The sequence below is a fragment of the Electrona antarctica genome (genome assembly GCF_951216825.1).
Source record: "Electrona antarctica genome assembly, chromosome: 11".
NCBI classification, from domain to species: Eukaryota; Metazoa; Chordata; class Actinopteri; order Myctophiformes; family Myctophidae; genus Electrona; species Electrona antarctica.
The window spans coordinates 20,120,302-20,140,809 of record NC_136792.1 but is presented as its reverse complement, the minus strand read 5'-3'; the positions used below and the strand labels follow the sequence as shown (position 1 = coordinate 20,140,809).

The 20,508-nt window shown below is 43.1% G+C and overlaps 1 protein-coding gene across 1 annotated transcript in view; it reads right to left on the bottom strand.

Annotated features, from left to right (window-relative positions):
• nbeab (neurobeachin b) overlaps window positions 1-20,508 on the bottom strand; it is a 268,935-nt gene that overhangs the window by 48,493 nt on the left and 199,934 nt on the right. Inside the window, exons 41-43 of the mRNA XM_079513569.1 lie at window positions 2,645-2,762; window positions 1,792-1,894; window positions 513-628 (exon numbers count right to left, since the gene is read on the bottom strand). Coding sequence (XP_079369695.1) covers window positions 513-628; window positions 1,792-1,894; window positions 2,645-2,762 — 337 coding nt within the window. The remainder of the gene's footprint in view (window positions 1-512; window positions 629-1,791; window positions 1,895-2,644; window positions 2,763-20,508) is intronic.

The window sequence follows — 20,508 nt, the reverse complement described above, 5'->3', positions numbered from 1 at the left end:
ATTATCTAGCAAAAATCTGCTGTGCCTGTTCTTTGCTTCAAACAGCCAACTCACGTGAACAGCAGAGTACTGTACTGCATAACTGCCACTTAAGGACAGTGTGATTTCTTAAACAAATATGGCATACTTGTGTGTGCTTTATAGCTTTCTAAAGTAAATTGACGCAAATAAATTATTCACGATTATGAGCAAACTTCGACTTCGAAAAGTCACAGTTGGATGCATTTGCATTCAACTCATCCACAGTAGTTATTCTTGGAAATCCACTTTATATAGCTGATAGAAGTGAGGAGGGGTAAAATGCAAAAAATGTGGATAGGAATCGGACGTGCTAGGTTCAATGAATCAATCAAGAATCAACGGGTGTTTATTTTCCACTCACGCACACAGGTAGGTCTACAAGCAGCGAAATGTTGGTGGGACATAATTATTCCACAAAGATTGTGCTAGCACAACAATACAGTAGAAAGCATACTATACAGACCAGTGAGAGTGAAGAACGATAGTCTCACCTGCAATGGTGTTGAGGAACATGAGGTACTCAAAGTTGGAGATTTCTCGCCGCTGCCAACGCTGGGTCATGTTGGCCGACTTGAAAAGCTGCCGAGGTGTTGCCAGGGAGATGCGCCTGGAAAATACATGAATCCATTGACCACAAAACAAAGAATGGAGATGTGTTTTTGTAACTGATCATGTCAAAGTAGGCTACTGTAAATGTAGGCTATGAATGTACTGTACAAACAGTACAGTACATATGGACAAAGGTTATTTTTACCATTTGCTGAAAAGTAATCGTTTTAGACATACAAGGTTTCCACCCGACAGTGACGATATACTGTAGCCTATATTTCACATACAATGTAAAACTATTGTACAACACGAGAGTACAGAATACACCTTGGAATCCAATTATGAAAATATTTCTTTCTTTCTTTTTATAATACACTCATTCAGGAATGCAAATTGAGTATTACATCCCATCAGTTAACACTCATGTGCTCATGTGCCTGCTTTATATGAGCATATTAACAGGCTTGTTAACAATGTCAGAGTCATGGGGGACTGAGCGAGTTTCTCTGTGGTCAGTGGGCTGCAGACAGCTTCTGTGGTAGAGTCTTCAGTCAGAGAACTAGGTCAGTTCAATCAGGGTCAGTGCACACCAATGTCAAGAGCAATGGGACTTAAAATACGCCTCTGCTGCAGGGCAAGCAGGGCTGCACTGGCTACACCACTGAATAAACACAGCTCATTATGCCCAATACATAATTATTAAAGGAGCACTTCAGCCATTTTCTAACTTATCTTCATATAATTTAATACTCACTGATGCTCATTATAAGATGGCACCATTTTACTCACTGTCTCAGAGGAGGGTTGTGGACAGTTTGGAAACCTGCCTACCGCAGTGACATCATCGATGGAAACCTGCCTATCGCAGTGACATCATCGATGGAGATTCTAAGCTAATAAAAACGACATCCTTTCTCTTACTAGAAAGTTACAGTAGCATGCTGAAATAGAACCCATTGTTCTTAAATTAAACATTTAACAAAATAAAGTGAGAATAACCGATCTACAAGCTGAGAATGCAGTGTGGTGATATGCGTTGTGAGCTCAGGGGCGGGTTATTGTACTACGCAGACCACGCATTTGCGTGGAGCCCCGAGGCAGGGGGCCCCACCCACCCACCCGCCGCTATGCCCATACATGGTCATGTGCATATATGGGACCAACCAACTTCAAACTCGGTGCACGTAGCAGCAAGGCATTTTGGGGTTATCTGGGACCAACCTGGCTTGTGGTAGCCCATAACTGGTGCCCACTCCCACTCGAGGAAGACTGTAAACTACTTTCTTCACTGTGGCCTGATCTGGGAAGTTGAACATGACTGATGCTGTGTGGACAGAGAAGACAGTGAGTGAAACAAATACTAAATGTCAGGTGGTGGATAAAGTAAATACTCAACTAGCCTATTCTAAAGTACAAATTACGAAGAACATTTTCTTTTTAATATCAATGCATTACTGTTATGTATTGACATTTTGAAGATTTCCCCCTCAACAAATTAAACATCTGGTATTTTCTGAAATGTTCACAAAAGGTGAAACTTCCGGACAATGCGTTTTTTTTACTGAATTTTGATGATAATTTATGAACCCGTTAGTGGCAGAAAATAAGTAAATAAATATATACAGTGCGCTACGGCTTTAGGAAAGGTAGGCAGGCTCAAACCGGTCAAAAGACTTTGTGGAGTTATATCCCACAATAGTCCACTTGCCAGAATGTGAACCCAACATAAAACTTATGTTAGAAATGTAAAGTATGGGTCCCCAGCATGTAGAAATGTGACATGTCAAACTAGGGGGTTTTCATGATGCTGAATCCATTCCAAGCATTAGTTTAGCAAAAAAACACTCATTGGGCTAAAAACGGCCATGCCCACTTGCCCAATTGTGCTGACATCATCACATTTGCGATGCTGGCAATGGCCGTTTTTAGCTCAATGAGTATTTTTTTTTTGCAAAACTAATGCTAATCATTAAACTAATCATCATAATACGGTAAGAAAACTAATTGTCCGGGACTCTCCTTTAAGTACGGTACTTAGAATAGCGTCATGTGATGTGATGGGAGCTTTGCTTACTGCGGTTCGCCATAAAGACCTCCAGTGCTGTGCTCTGCAGGAGATAGTGTCTGGAGAACACAGCTCGGATCTCACTGAACATCCATTTCCCATGTAGGCCCTCAGAATATGCCAGCACCTAGACAGAGTGGAGAGACAAGATGTTCAAATAGAATCACAGCATCAAACAAACTATGTTGAGTACCGGAACTGAAATGGACAATAGAGCGTAACAGTATAGCCCCCATGTTTTTTATACCAGTGCAGGTTCCAGAGGTATAAATCCCATTCATGTATCTATTCATTTAAAAAGAAAATCGTTATATTAAAGGGTACATTTCAGCACTGGAAGAAACTGCAGTCACTCAATGTTAATAGTAGTAGGTAACAGTAGCACAATTTGAAATTTGCACCCTATGGCCACACAAATAATGAAGTCTGTGTGTGTTTGACTAGTAGTACTACAATGACCATAATGCTTTGGTGCACTGCTCCTCCTTGTGGAGAGGGGGGAGGTTGCGTGGAGGTGTGACTTGTAGTCCAGGAAGGAAGTGAGACCACATTTTCATGACAAAATTTGGTCATGAACATGCCATCATGACTAAAATATCTAAAAACACCCATTACACACACAAACCCCCAGGAAAGTGTTTCTTGGGTCTTAAACATCATTAAAATAAAATCTGGTTGCAAAATGGGTGAAGTGGCCCTTTGCTTTAAGAGTTGTAAGCCTAGAACGAAGCCAGCCAGGCTCCTGGTGCGTGATTTGGTGCTATATTCTACCACCATTTAACATGTTTCACTCTCATTATGACTTTCACTTCGCCGGACAGCTGTAATTGATCTACTTTTGAGGAGACTGTACAACATGAGTACTTACATGCATACAGACATACAGTACATACATAGACAAATGTACAGACTAGACTGCTTGGCCTTGATCAGCCAACCATGATCAGACCAGAAGTTTAAGTTTGCATGTCAGTGCAAACAATATGCAAATATTTTACTCCCTGACGATCGGACACTTGTGTTAATATAATAGCAGTTACAATTTTGACAAGACTGTATAATATTAATACTTTCAGAATTCCATAGAAGGCCAGATTCTATTGTTTCCAAATATTACAGTGTATCCCAAGTGCAACAAACTATCTTTCACACATTCCCACTGTGTTTTTCACACGTTCCCTTTAGTGTGTAACATCCGCCAGAGCGAGGGCATGGTGGAACAAAAAACAATCCCCATGGTCAGTGACACATAAATAATCAATAAAACAACCGTGCCAAGCAGGTGCCCACATGGAGAGATCAAGAGAGACTCTCTGACAGGTGAGAATGATCTCCTCACACACCTTCTTTCCCTTCCTCCTTCCAACTCACCTTCAATCTACCGCGCACCTTTTTGTCCAACAGTGTGAGCCATGGCGGGCGACCTCATCAACTCCCTGGGCCATAATCACACACATTCGCATTCTATCAGTGTGGTGCGGCACAGACACGAGGGCCATCTTGATGCATGTCTGCATTCGTGCATGTGAATAAATACAATACACCAATACAGTGGTGTATTGGTGTATTACCAATACAGTGGTGTGGTAGTGTGTGTGTGTGTGTGTGGTTGTGTGTATGTGTATGTGTATGTGTATGTGTGTGTGTGTGTGTGTGTGTGTGTGTGTGTGTGTGTGTGTGTGTGTGTGTGTGTGTGTGAGAGAGATCTGGAAAAGGTGTGTGTGTGTGTGTGTCTGTGTGTGTGTCTGTGTGTGTGTGTGTGTGTGTGTGTGTGTGTGTGTGTGTGTGTCTGTGTGTCTGTGTTGGCGGTGGGATCGGGAGGCAAGGAGGCAGAGTGAGATGTTCGGCTGGGTTAGGTCCGATGCTAATGCTCATTTAAAATAGTGACAGGCTGGAAGAGTGCGGCGCGAGCCGGGCTGCCTTAATTTCTCCCTGGAATAGCTCATGCCCGACCTCTGTGCCACATCAAAGTCTCTGGAGCTCAATTAAAATTGGATTAGGTGGAGATGCTGGACGTGCAGCGCAGCATCTCTGGTGCTCTCCTCCCAGTAATGCCCCTGCTTGACACCTCAGCAACCCCCTACTCAAACAGTTGTCATAGAGACAGCAGCACAGCCCAGAGGAGGAAGTGTGCTGACTGGAGAGGACGTAGCAGGGAAGGGAAAGGGATGTGAAGTGAGATGGAGGGATGGCATGAAATGTAGTGCAGCCGTGAGCACACCGCTGAGGGACATCAGGACTGTTTATCCCCACTCCCTCTCTGTTACCTGGTGTTTGTGAAGCAGTCTTTAGAGTGCCAGGCATGCGGATAGGCACGCTGTATTGGCACCACGGGAAGGCAACAACAGCTTACATCATCAGGGTACAGGTGAGCTCAGACGGCTCGAGTGGTGCAGGGGTACATATCAGGTATATCAGGTTGTTTGTGTTGTCAGCATGGAAATGTGATAACTCTGAATCCATTTAGTAATGGATTCTAACCACAAATGTACTGTTTATTATATAGTATAGTATAGTATAGTAATATGATTCTATAAATATATAATATAATATGCTCAGAATCTATTTCACGATTCACTATTACAAGATATTCCAGGTTCCCACAAATAGTTTCAGATTCAGTTAAAGCAGCTGCAATATGATTGTTGATATGATACGAAAATGTACCCATGGTTGTTTCTTGTTACCAGCTAAAGTTCACATTTATGCTGCTGTGACAAAGTACAGGCCAAAGGGCTAGCTGTCAACAAAAGAGACAGGCTAAAGAGGTGGGTAAAAAAGAGCCTATTTCAAACAGCCCAGATCAAAAAATTTGTCATAACAACAAAGCTTTGGTTTAAACCAACAAGCAGGGGCCCCTGTAGACTTGGAACTTTGACAAAGCCCAGCCCTCATTTTCGGAGGCCCAGCTGTAAAAAATGCCATTTAATGAACCTGTCTGCTGAAGCTGTCCCCTGCCTGTCAGAGGTGTCAGCTAGTGACAAGCACTGGGGACGGCCGCCTCCAGTCACAGACAGGCCTGCCAGCTGGAGACTTCGGCCCCAATCTAATCACGCCACCAGGAAGGAACCGGCGCTCTGCTCTTGGTCTGTCACGCTCCCGGCTGGGGGAGCGGTGCGGGGGTGGGTGGAGGGAGGTGGTGGGGAGGGGTATGGCCAACAAGCCCAGCCTTTTGTTTCCACACAGGTCTCTCTACACAGGCTCATTAGGATCCATACGCGCATGCGCTGCTCTGCCAGCTGCAGAGGAGGTGCATCTCTCCCACATAATAGCCATAATGCAATTTAACGTCTCTGTCGTCCATTCCCCTTTATGCTGCTTCCCTTCTTCTGCTGATTTGACAGAGGCCGGACTCTGTTCTGCCTGTGGAACATCAGGACTGAAAATCATTGAGACAGATGAGGATGAGGAGAGTCACAGGTGACAACCAGTGTTTAGGCTCAGACTTCTGTAGAATAACAGAGATGCTCCAGTTGGAACACATAACTCATTAAAATGCAAAAGAAAAAGAAAGAAAGCCGTTTCATGCATGGAAATCCATTCTAATCACATATGACTCACGAATAGATCTAACCCTATAATCGTCCAGAGATTACGACAGACGTTATTAATACATCTAACAGAGCAGTTCCTACAAAAAACCTGATTCAATTTCAACTCTGCGTGGAACAATGCAATCTCCCTCTATTGCATTCCTCCTGAAATAATATGATTCCAGGAGACCGCCAAGCCAGCATGACTGATATATTTATATGGCGGTACGGAGCACGCTGACAACCAGGCATCATGGTACCTCTGCAGTGTTCTTCTCACATTTGTCTAATAGGCTTCCACTATAAAGGTCCCAGGCGGCCAGAGAGAATGGTGCAAGGGAAGAATGAGGGGAGGAGAGGAGAGGAGAGGGTGTTTTCATTTTGAGTGATATGACTACTCTCCCCAGGAGAATGCGGGATGGATTTCACGCACAGCAATTTGGAGGATCAGCACACATTGTATCCAAAAACTGACCCCGGGCAATGTGGACCAAATCTGTGGACAGGGTAAGCAGTCAGCAAAGAAGCAGAAGAAGCATAGAGATCTGGTTTTCACAGTCAGCCAGGGTCATGGCAAACAGGTCATGGAGAACAGATACACATCCGGTTTTATTCTATTTAAATCTGCGCATTACACTTTTTACTTAATAAATACTAATATGTCATATCTGATGTTCTACACACAAGACAGAACAATATACAATCAATTAATATTTGCAGGTTGCAAAGTTGCACTCTTATTTACAGAGTGATGCATGTCCTATAAAAAAACATTTGTTTTTACTACCAGTCCTTTCTAGGTCCCAGTGTGCTTTTATAATAAACTATGCATAAGCATCAAAGCATGTTTTTCATCTGCTCTTCCATATACGACGGTATATTATGAAGCGCAGAAATATGAAATAGGGAAGAAATTGCACCAGATTATAGTAAAGCAATGTTCCTCTCCATTTCTTTCACGCGGCCCCATATCTCAACTTCAATAAAGTACTGTAGCTGGGTTTCTAATGCAGGTATTGGGGGGAAAGCAAGATACAGATTTACATAATCAGTGTCACTTTACATTTGGATGGTAGTTGGAGTGTGGCAAGAAGACACAGCTCTGGTGCTCTGGCAAGACCAGTGGGATAAGGGAGATGAATATGCATTAAGCACGCTGCAGATCACTGCCCCAAATGTCCAGCCAAGTTTGTCAATAACATTTATGTGACGGGCGGCATTTCATGGACATTAGCAGGCGCTACACACTGCTGTGGTAGGATGGGGGGGAAGAGCTCATCTCCTACTGCTTGTCCTTTCTACTAGAAGAGTGACGACCATTTAACCATTCTACACTGTGTACAGTATGTTTAAACACAAACCCTGGACATAGGGGCGACTGTGGCTCAAGAGGTAGAGCAGGTCGTCCAACGATCCATGGGTCGGCGGTTCGAATCCCGGCTTTTTATTTTGAGAACAAACCTTGCCTGCGTTATTGCATTGACGACACAATGCGCGGATCAGCGCATTCAGGTTTCAGTACCCAGCAATGGCCTGGTTATTGTCTAGGTGAAACTATCTCTGTCTCAGGTGCTGTCTACATGAGGACGTATTCTGCGCTACCCGCACAAGTATTTAGCCAATCTGCCCTTTCTGACACACGGACACGGCGTTTTAGGGGACTTAACCGGTTATTTTTTGAAACCAGCTCCCAGAGTGGCAAACTTCGGAGATGCTACTTTGTCATCTCCGTGTGTACAGCGAATGCCGCCTATTTGCTGAAACGGTGACACCAAAGTACCCTCGCCCCCTCCAAACTAACCTCACGTCACCAGGCTTTCCACCTCCAAAACAACTGATGCAGGTTTATGACGAGCCTTTCATAACCGCCAGCTCACTGGTATCAATTGCTTAATTGTTATCTTAATTTATTAATGTGTATATTGTATGTGAATGAATGGTGTTGTTTGACCTGTAAAGGGAATTCCTTTATATTGTTTGTACATTTGTTCATGAAGTGCTAATAATGGTTTATTTCACCATAACCACTTACATAAGTATCACAGCTATTTTATATTTGCACATAATGTCTAGAAATCTCTTCTCCGAAAATAGCTGATCTGCAGCCCGTGAGCTTGTAGATGAGACAGATATAAATTATCGTCGGTTTAATAATAGTCGGTTTGCACCCACACAGATGTATAATAAACGTAATAATAATAAACGTGGGCCATGAGATATGTCTGCAGATTTTCACTATGGAAGCATTACATGTATAATATTTTCTCTGACTCAACAAAGCCATTGATTCACCTTCAACTATACCGTCGATCTCTGCTGCATGTCAAGACATCTCCACTGTCACGTCATCTCCATTGTCTTTCATGTCATGCTGTGTGAAATGCATATTTTACAATATAGGTTACATTAACATATACATGTCTATTCTAATATAGCCTACACTACTACAGCTTTCTCCGATATCCGGAGCGCTATCGCTCTCGTCTGGACTACATGCATAATTAACATAACCACAATGTGGACGCTCGAAACTTTAATGCCGGGTACAAACTTGTGCGGTTAACAGCCCGAGCCGTTGGAAAGGGTCTCACTCTCTCCTCCTCACTATCCCCTCTCCCTCTTTCTCTGTCTCTCTCGCTGAACGAGCTCTGGTCTGATGTCATAGCAACACAAACCATTGCCTAACAATAGCAATTTGAGCTGATGCGGAATGTGTGTCCATATCTATCTTATATATTTGAACCCTGACGTGATGCTTTGTGAATCCGTGAAGTTGGCGGTTTGAGTTGGCTAATCAGGGAAGCCAATGAATACAATGTCCCGGATTTACAGAGAATGTGTTCGTTCTCTCTCTCCATATATACCACACAGTACACAGTACACAGTACACACACACACACACACACACACACACACACACACACACACACACACACACACACACACACACACACACACACACACACACACACACACACACACACACACACACACACACACACACACACACACACACACACACACACACACACACACACACACACACACACACACACACACTTTTCCAGATCTCTGTGTGTCTGTTACTCTCTGGTCAACGTAACTTGGAAATAGTCAGTGCCAATTCGGACAGACCAATGGTCTGGGAGAACTGAAAAACCTCAAATATCTGTATCCGATTCCGTCTAAACACAGGTCTGAAGAGAACACACAAATTCGTCTCTGTAAATTCGGGAGATTGTAAGCATCGGCTTCCCTGATTGGCCAACTCAAACCGTCGGCTTCGCGGATTCACAGAGCATCACGTCATGATGTGCCACTTAACCAGTATAAGTCTCTGATTGGCCTTCTTAACAGATTGGCTAAGCTTCGCCTAACGATTGTGCTACATTACCAATAAGTGACAGCGAATGCAATGGAACAGAAAGTACGCAAAATAAATAATATGGAAGAATTTGATAGGAGAATGAAAGTAATGTTGGTATGGGAAAAAGGGAAGCCATCTTTATCCAATTCAAAGAAAAGTGGGTGAGAACAGAAGGTACAGTATGGGAAGTATAGAGAGAGCAGGTCATCATAAGATGTACTGTATGATGATGTAATGTATTCCCGACTTGCATCGTTCATGACATGCATGGTGCCGTCCTATAGTTTAATAATAATCTGGGCACAAAGACAGACAACTTGAATGTATAGACTAAAGTAATAAAAAAAACTTTCAGCAGAGTGCCATGCCCCTAGCTGCGGTATAATGTTTGTTGCCATGATTAGCAGCAAGATTCACCCACAATTGTAAGCATATTATTATATGTTGCTATCCGAAACCTAGAGTAGTTGTGGGATATCATGATTATACAAAGATAACTTTATTTATTGGATGTGAGGAGGTGTTATACATGAAGTTAGGCAAAGCAGGCAAGACATATTGTTGTAGTGACCTTGATTTTAAAGGAGAATTCCATGCTAGAAGGCTTTCTTACCTTTATTTGTAGTTGTTACGTCCCCACCAAAGAGGTCCAGGTGTTATTTTGTGCAAAAGTGCATTATTGGCTATTTCCCCTACCATAAGTCCTCAATGAATTGAATTGAATTGCATTGAATTGAATTGGGCATTGGGGTGTTGTGCTAATTCGCTTATTTCCATCGCCCAAATTTTCTTGTATATATCCTCTTCATAATGTAAATAGTATCCCAAACGGCACACTTTACTACTTATTTCGATGGAAATACGCAAATTAGCAATTTATCACAAAAACCCAACCCCCATTGAAGGCTTATATTAGGGGAAATAGCCAATAATGCACTTTTGCACAAAATAACACCTGGACGTCTTTGGTGGGGACGTAACAACTACAAATAAAGGTAAGAAAGCCTTCTAGCATGGAATTCTCCTTTAATCACAAGAACAATTTTGCTTCCTTCATCCACTCATCCTGATCTCATGTATTTTTGAGTGGTGCAAACCACTCCAACAACCAGCTTTATCTGTACCCGTGTATGTACCCATGTACCTGTGTACCTGTACGTGGGGCCACGTAGGGGTGAGCATGGATGCTATGGTTAGTGTGTGACGTCACTGCACCACTCAGTTCACACAGGTGTGATTTTTTATTTGCTATTTGAGTTACTAAATATGGTGCATTTATATAGCGCCTTTATCCAAGGCGCTTTACATATACATTCATACACCGATTGCAGCGGAAGCCATGCAAGGTACCAACCAGCACATCGGGAGCAATATGGGGTTCAGTGTCTTGCCCAATGACACTTCGACATGTAGACAGGAGGAGCCGGGATTCGAACCGACGACCCATGGATCATTGGACGACCTGCTCTACCTCCTGAGCCACAGTCGTTACTTGAGTAGCCTGACCCAAAGTACATTAGTATTAGTAATAGTAATCAGCAGTTTTACCAAGTATAATATACAGTATATTGTATCATTTTGCTATCAAGGACCACACAAACTGTACATACACGCTTGTGGAAGCACACCACATGCATTGCACACTAACACTTAACTTAGGGAGCACATCATCCAGATAAATGGCTTGAGAATGCCTTCAATAAGTAGCTTGAGAGAAGGGATGCAGTCATTTGGTATGGGGTCCTTTCAGCAAGCCTTCACTAATGGGCCCTCTTCAGGGACTTGTCAGCCTTAAGATGACTGAAATCTCCCTGGCCTGCCTGGGTACCAGCTTGCTCCGGCTGCCACAGAGTGTGCCAAGTTGATCGCTTTAAATCCCAGTTTTCAGCTTCCGTGTCGTGTGGGAAGGAGAGGGGGAGGGAGGGTTGAGTAGGCGGGGCCATGTAGTAAGACAGAGGGAAACAGAGAGAAGGAGATGGGGATGGAGAGGCAGAGAGACAGAGGAGGATAGGGAGAGACAGAGCCAACGGTTACGTGGAGAGGGCCTGATGAGCAATGAGCGCCTCACTCGTCCTCAATTAATCTTGTCTCTCTACCTTTGGTTTGCTTCTTCCCTCTGCGCCAAGGTAATAACGACACCCTCATCCATTATCCTTTTATCCCTGTTATTCAGTGGGAATTGCTTAATAATATGTTACAGATTTGTCTCCCTCCGTATAATTCTTTCTGTCATTCGCAGTATATCATCTAGAAAACACACAGCCCCCTTTTTCCGCCGGACGCTCTTTGAGGATTATCGTGGGTGACACCTTCGGGATACAGCCAGAATCTGGAGCATCATTTTTTCAGGCATAGTGGAATTACCCTGACTTATCTGTCATTGCCAAAAGCACAACAAGCCATTCATGGCCAAGGCAAAAGGTAGAACAGGTTCTTATCGGCTTCTCTGAACGAGAGTGCTTGTAAATTTATGCTAATGAGGGCCTTTTGTCATCCAGACTCACCCCTTGGGGCTGTGCAGGGTTTGCAGAGGATGATAATCTGGCTGTTGAGTGCGCTAGATAATTTGTACTTTATCCTCTTGTAATTACGTAGTTTAAATCTTTTTACCAATGTTAATCCTTCGGCACGAGGAAATGTCATACCTATGTCTACGGTTTTCAGTAGCGCTAGTCAGCATACATCTGACTCACTCTCATAGATTCACGGAGGAGGGAAACGGGACACTGATATAATTACTTTGACTTTCTGTATCTTGGGCTAAGGATCCCCATATAATTCTGATCCACCTCGGCAGGCAGGCAGGAAGCCAAGTTCACAGCCTGGGGCGATGGGAGACAACTCAGGAAAAGGTGAAAATGTGGCAGTGGCTTTGAAAGAGACCCCCCCCCCCCCCCACACACACACGCACACACGCACACAAGCACACACACACACACACACACACACACACACACACACACACACACACACACACACACACACACACACACACACACACACACACACGCACACGCACACGCACACGCACACGCACACACGCGCGCACACACACGCCTCCCCACATTTGTTAGGAGAGATGGGGAGAAGAAATACATAATGTACGGAACGGAGTAAAGACAGAGGACTAGGGCAGCTCTGCTCAGCCTTTGGGGTGTCTCTGCTGTCCAGTGGGATTCCGGGCCATCTTGTGTGCCTGCCAAAGCCGACAGCCCCTGACAAGCTGCTTGGCATGCTGCAATTTGACTAATTACATTGGATTAGACCATATTAATGCAAGCTGTTTTCTATAGGGTCAGTGACCCGTCCAATGTGGCACGCACTATGCTACTCTGTGTAATAATAATAAAAAGATATACAAGAAAAACATTAGACTCTGCATTTCCTATCAATATGTAATGAACATGTACCGATACCGCTGACATTACTTTTACAGTCAACAAACGACTTCCCATGACACATCAACATGGGATTATTTGATAACAGCCCAAATCCCTGGTTTTCTTTGTCTCTCAACAGTTAAAGCAAAACACACAAATAAAGACTTTTATTAAACCCCCTGGAGTTCACATAATGGTTTCTTTTGCAGAGGGAGGGCATATCAGTATGAGTGCAAAATTTCATTTTAATCTTATCAAAATATTAAGGATGAAATCAGATTCTGATTAATGAGGTGTCATTTTAAGCAAAACAAAAACAGCTTGTTCCCACCAAATCCTTTTCTGAAGCAATGCTACTATTCTGGATTTTAACTTTCAGTAAAAGTGAATTTATGGTGCTGCAAAAAAGAAAAGAAAAATAATAATAATATAAATATGAATATTATTAATATTAATAATAATAACTAGAAATGCACTCTCTCGAGGTGCCAACTTGCACCTTGCACACAACGACACAAGTAGGCCATATGGCCTACTTGTGCGCAAGCAGAACGCTTGTCTGCTATACTATAATGTCTATTACAACTGCTGTTCTAAATCCTTATACCAAACTTGAAACGTATAGTTACGTCACCATCAACAGCCAATACGGGACGACCATTTTTACCCTGACATACATACATGCATATATTACATACTGTACATACATACATACATACATACATACCCAGCCGATCACCAAACGTACCTTATAGTTACGTCATCAAGAATGGTGGTCCCTTATTGGCCGGTGGACAACACTGACATACGCAGCCGATTACAGTACTTGCGCGCTCTGCTTGTGCAAGTAACAATAGGCTAACTAGAAATGCACTCTGTCAAGGTGCCAACAACTTGCACACAAGTAGGCCATACATGGCCTATGGTCTGCTATTTTTGAAAAATCGTGAAAATGTAGCACAAATCTTTGAATATATATTCTTTCAGAAGACTTTTTTTTTTATTTCGACGTCGGGCCTAAATGGGTTATGCCAACCTTAAAACCTAGTTACGTCACCATCAACAGCCAATAAGGGACAACCATTCTTACCCCGCCATACATACATACATACATACATACATACATACATACATACATACACACATACACACATACACACATACACATACATACATACATACATGCTTGTGCAAGTAATAATAATAGAGACTACTGATTAAAAAATCATTCGTCGTACGAATTTACGTTATATTTGGCGGACATTTGACCTAATTTCTCCTTTCATTGTCAAAGGCAAATATGAGACGTGTGGGGACAAGATTTCCGTCATATTTAGCAGACATTTGACCCAATTTCTCCTTTCATTGCCAATGACAAATATTGAGACATGTGGGGACAAAAGCTGTATATAGGAGGGCGCCCCTCAGAAACAGAGGGAAAACTCCATTTGCCATTGTAAAAACCCCAAATGAATGCTTTCCCACTGGGAAAAAGGGAGAAATGAGCCATAGAATGTGTGTTTTTAATATAACTGCTCCCCCAATTGTACGAAATCAATTTGAGTTTTCCACAAAGGAAAAGCAGCCCTGGTTTTTGTATGTGCTCCTCTGCCTTGAACACGCAGTAATAATAGTCTTAAGGCAGATGCTATAAAGACAGAATACCAAAGAAGCTTACAGCCTTGGTTTCATGAAACATTTAGGCAAAAGTTCCAAGGGCTGGGAATGATGAAAGAAGGTAAGCTTGAAAATGGGCTTCTGGGATCCACAGCCCTTATTGTACAGAAGTCACATCAAATTAATACTGAGGGCCATTTGCAGCCTTTCTTCTCCTGAGCTTTTCAGAACGGATTAAGCTATGAAAACTCAGAAATTACTAAAGCACCTATTAGGCATTATGCTTGCCCTTTCTTTCTTTCTTTCTTTCTTTCTCCCTTTGAAAGCATTTGAATGTGCTTCGGCATTCACTCTCGTCAAAAAAGTTATTGTTTGCCTGCTTGATGGAACACAATGACAGTCCCACGAAATGTGTGATGCAAAATACACATTTCCACTTGCACTAGAAGACAATTAAAAAAACATTCCAGTGATTTGTAAATAGAACACGTTGATATTCATAATAGGTTTAAAACTGTTTTACATAAGTTAAATGAACGCCAAGAGAATAGTTTTGGTGTATTCCACAGTGAGCAGATAAATGTTTTGATGGCGGGCATAGGATCTAAACACTTTGTTAAAAGCTTCTGAGAACGTTTCCACACTGATGAGGGGCCAGTGAGGCTGGGGATCTATGGCTCTGTGAGGCTCTCTCTGCTCTCTCAATCCCTGTTCAAAGGAGTCCTGGGAGTGCATGAATTGTAATTATAGCTCCTAACAGGATTCAAGAGGACCCAAACGGTGGCACTTGAGAACCAGGTCGTGTGGAGTTAAACGGCTGTCAGACACTAAAAGCTCCCAGCATGTGAACCAGCCCTCAAAGGCAGGCCATGTCCACGTCCAGGGCCCTCCGATTCAATCTCACTCGCAACCATGAGAGCTTAAAGATCAAATATGATCCATTTAAAAAGGACCGATTCAGCATCCAATGCAATGTTCTCAATGATACACTAGACATTTTGCATTTCCACCTAATCTTTACAAAGATGCTAGAGATCTTGCCATGAAGACAATGATTGATTGACCTTGAAAAACACGAGCGATGAAAACACTAGTGTCAACTAGACAGCGTAGACAGTTAAGTCTAACACAACCTTGCCTATGGGATAAACCTCACAGTCAGGGAAAAATGTGACACAAAAGTAACACAAAGAGTCACAAGGAGTATTTCTAGAGAAAATCCGAGGGCACCGAGATGACACCGGGGGAGCAGGTGAGAGAGGACAGGAGTGTCAAGAGATCAGGTAATTGGTACCACCTGAGAAACTAACCAAACCACAGCGTTGTTTTATCTGCCTACCCAGCATTCAGAATAATTGAACAGATCATCTGTGCTCCCTTGACAGTTTCAATGACTCACCAGGCCACAAGCCCCTTCACAGCACACTAAAGAGACCAGCCTTCAGTGTTGTCCCATCCAACTCCAGCCCCCCTCTCACCCACACACCCCTCTAAAAAAAGCATTAAAAGAACCAACTTGCAGCGTGAAGCCTCAATGTATGACCCTTATTAAACTCCTAATTGGATTGAGAGCCACTAAGAAGAAAACATCAACGTAGTTCATTCAACAAAGATTTTCTTCAGAATTCCTTCCAGTAGTTGGCGTTTTCAACAATAACATTCAAAATGGGGTGACTGAAAACTTTTTTTTGCGCTTTCTTCACTCTCAAAACACAACCAGATTTTCAAAAAAGAAGAAAAAAGGGAGCATAGGCAAAACCTTTTCACCTTTTCTTTAAAGGCAACAGGGCGGGGGGGGATTTTCACAGAGTGCAAGTGACGGGCTGAAACAAAGCCCAGCGCTGGCTATTGTGTAGCCTCGCCTTTCGTGTTGCAGTGGTCTTAAAAATGGCTACAAGTAGGGGCCCATTCAGTGGTGACCAGGCTGCAACTCTTACGTCCAAGACAAATCTCCACACAGAGCGGAAACTCTGAGGGGTCAGCTGGTCAGCGACAGGAGGACTGGGTTTACCATAGTCCATAGACGGCCTCATGCCATCAGCGCTACAACCTCCAACACATTTACACTAATTATAGGGAATAAATACTGCCATAACAACAACATCAATCAAGTTCATTATGGGAAAATGGCGTAATGACAATAATTACAATAATATCTCATTAAGGGAGAGAATGAGAGACAGGGGAGAATTAATAGCAGACAGGTGTACAACATGCCGCAATTATGGAACCTGAAATTAGTTCATCGCCTCCAGGCAAACAGAAGAAAGAGGAAAGGCTGTGAGTAAGGGAGTGTTTGTGTGTGTGTCTGTGTGTATGTCTGTGTGTGTGTGTGTGTGTGTGTCTGTGTGTGTGTGTGTGTGTGTGTGTGTGTGTGTGTGTGTGTGTGTGTGTGTGTGTGTGTGTGTGTGTGTGTGTGTGTGTGTGTGTGTGTGTGTGTGTGTGTGTGTGTGTGTGTAGGAGAGTGAGAGAGAGAGAGAGAGAGAGAGAGAGAGAGAGAGAGAGAGAGAGAGAGAGAGAGAGAGAGAGAGAGAGAGAGAGAGAGAGAAAGCAGGACTGAGACGGAGTGATATAGAGAGAAAATCTCCCTGACAAAAAAAGGGAATTGCAAATAAGCAAACAAAAATGTCTTAAATGTGTAAATTAGGGAGAAAAATGAGAAGGAAAAGCAGCTTTTCCCTGCAGACTGGTGCCTCAGATGAGAAGGGGAGCAGCCAAACGTGATCAAGGGGAGCCGTGGAGCGATGCGGCAGGCGTCAAGATGAGCACTCAGCCAGCGAGTGGCAGCTTCTCCTTTCCCAGTCAATCATTCATTACAGAGGCAAGTTGCTGTGAGGAGTGCCTCCTCTTTTTGACCTATCATATTACGGCTTCCGTAAATGCCCTAATCCCCCTCCTCCCCCCTTCGTTAGATGGTGTCAACAGTCGACATCCCCCTTGCCCTGCCAGGCTGCCATAGCACTCGGCTGCTCAGGCACCTCCCAAGCCCTGCCAAGACCACAGGATCCACATTCTAATACAATTGTTTGAAATTTAACAAGGTATATAATTCCAACGTTATCATGTTCTGTTTGGCCTCCTATATTGCCTGAGATTTTCCTTTCTTCGTTTCTTATTTGTAATTTATTTCCCCCATCCAAACTTCAATGGCTATTTTGTTTATCTTTTTTTTTCTTCCTCTGTGACCATCTTTCCCAATCACCAATTCCGGGGAAGCTACACTAAATAACTCAGACTGAAACTGTTCAATCTTTCATTGGCTGGCCTGAGTAGGGTTGGTGATGGTTCTCTTTAGCCTCGGGGCTGTTCCTGAGCAGGTGGAAGCCTGGAGGCAGGAACCTGCACATCAGCACTTCTTCCTCGTCCATCATGACTCTTTCAATGGGGAGCCCATCTCCCGAGCCTCTAATAGAACCCGTTGAGATAACTAATCTAATGAGCACAACAGACGACAGCCCAGCGTGAGGAAAACAACACACACATACATCTCTGCACATCCAGGGCAAACAAGTCAGGACCCACTGTGTGGATGTTGTTACTTAGGTAAACAAAGAAATCTTGACCACTTTCAACCTGGTGTCCCTATTTAGGATGAATAGGCCTACAATACAATACATGCACATGGCTAAATAAACAAAATGGCCTTGTACAGTCATGGGTTTATAGAATTAGTTTAGGGCCCCAATTTAAAGGGATATTTCACTTTCAGAAACACTTTTGGTCATTTTATCATCTACTCAGGCTTCTGTGAACACCCCAGACAGTTTTTAAGTTGATCCATTCAGTATTTAGATATTTGATATTCATTTTAACTGCCCCGCCCCCTTCCTATACAAACCCATTGTAATTTCAACCTCCATTTTAACCATGATAGATTCATCTAAAACACCCAACCTTTTTTATGGTGACTGATATTGTCCTTCTAATACATGAGAGGCCGTTTTTTCATTTACTGTTTTCATTTATTTTTGAGTGGTGTAAACCACTCCTACAACTGGCTTTTTTGTGCAGAAAAAATGAACATGGTTGCTATGTTCACCCTGTTGTAATGACGTAATGAAATCACACCCGGGTGAACAGGGTGAACATAGCAACCATGCTCATTTTTTCTGCACAAACAAAGCCAGGTAATGAAATCACACCCGGGTGTGATTTCATTACGTCAGACATGATTTCATTAGACAGACCTTACACCACTCAGTTCACACGGGTGTGATTTTATTAATATAATATTTTATTCTTTAGTCTCCTCCATCGCGCAGCGTGGTCTGCAGCATTTTCCAAAATAATTATTAAAAATAAATGAAAACAGTAAATGAAGGACAATATCAGTCACCATAAAAAAAAGTTTGGGTGTTTTAGATGAATCTATATATGGTTAAAATGGAGTTTGAAGTTATAATGAGTTTGTATATGAAGGGGGAGGGGCAGCTAAAATGAATATCAAATATCTAAATACTGAATCGAGCAACTTAAAAACTGTCTGGGGTGTTCACATAAACCTGAGTAGATGATGAAACATCCCTTTAAGTTGACAGATACTGGATAGGGGGAAAATAAATGAAAATGATGGCTAATTTGTGATTCCTCTGAGGTGGGTAGACAGTGACACTGTCACAACACAACTCCTTCACATGAGTGAACCCCAGAAAAGTTAATATTTCCATTTTTTTGTAATGACATGCATCACAACAGCCCAGGTAGCAATGAGAGGTACTTAGAATATATCTACCTTTCTCAGAAAGAAAATATATGTAAATTAAAGAATTATCATTTTAAACTTTGTCACAGGCTGTGACACACCCTCCCCGTAATGCGGATTGACCGGTGTTAATTACCGTATAAAATAAGCAATTGGTATACTGCCCCCATATGTCCCACTTTTTAAGTGAAGAAGATGGAAATGAGGTTGGGCTAAATTTGATTGTGACGTGATTCCCGTCTGTGCTTCTGCACCGAGTGGCTTTGCTGGTAACAGGCTAATATTGAACGCTGCTCACCGAGACCAGAACTAATCAAAGTAGACAAAATGTCTCTGCTGCCATCTTTGTCTCTCATCCGCTCCGGGTGAGCCTCCCCTCTTTCTTTCCCTCCCTCTGCTGAAGGGAGGGCGACTGCAGCATAAAATGGTGGCGTGAAAATGTGCCTTACATGTGGCAGCAGCAGTGTGTGTGTGTGTGTGTGTGTGTGTGTGTGTGTGTGTGTGTGTGTGTGTGTGTGTGTGTGTGTGTGTGTGTGTGTGTGTGTGTGTGTGTGTGTGTGTGCGCGTGTGTGTGCGTGTGCGTGTGCGTGTGCATGCGCTGGGGGGGCAGACCGGGGCCAGCGCTAGCAGCAGTGTGTAGCTGTTGCTTTTGAACAAGCTGGATGGTCGCCATCACGGCTCAGAGCCGCCTGATGACACACCAGCAGTTACAAAGAGAAAGCGTCTCAGTATCACATCAAGGGACAACAGCCACCCTGCATCGCCAAGTAGAAAACTGCCCTTCACGTCCTTGATAAATGTATGAAACACGGCTGTCTAGAAATGGTCCCTTATGACACCACCCTAAGTGATACATTCCTTCCCCAAAGGACAGTTCTACACTTAAAGAAGTCTATTAACAAAACATTTCTAGACAACGATGAGGCTCAGGTCTCTCAGTACCATACCATACTGGACCTAAATAGTTGATGTAAAAGCTTGGGTAACAAGTCAACAAGTCAACGAATGAAGAACAAGAAATTCACCGATGCCGACACGAGATACAGAGCAAAAGCACTCTCAAGAGTTAAATGAACACTGCGGATTTTACTGTGTGAATAAACTACTAAACAAAGCCCCCTTCCCTTGGTCTCGTTGCGTGGGGGGTATCAGTTAACCCTGAGCAAAGAGGGCGATGAAGCTGGTGCATAAATCACAGAGTGAAACAAGGCAGACTCCTCCGATTCATTAATGGAAATGATCTGTCAATATGCTGGAGTCAATTCACACGTGTC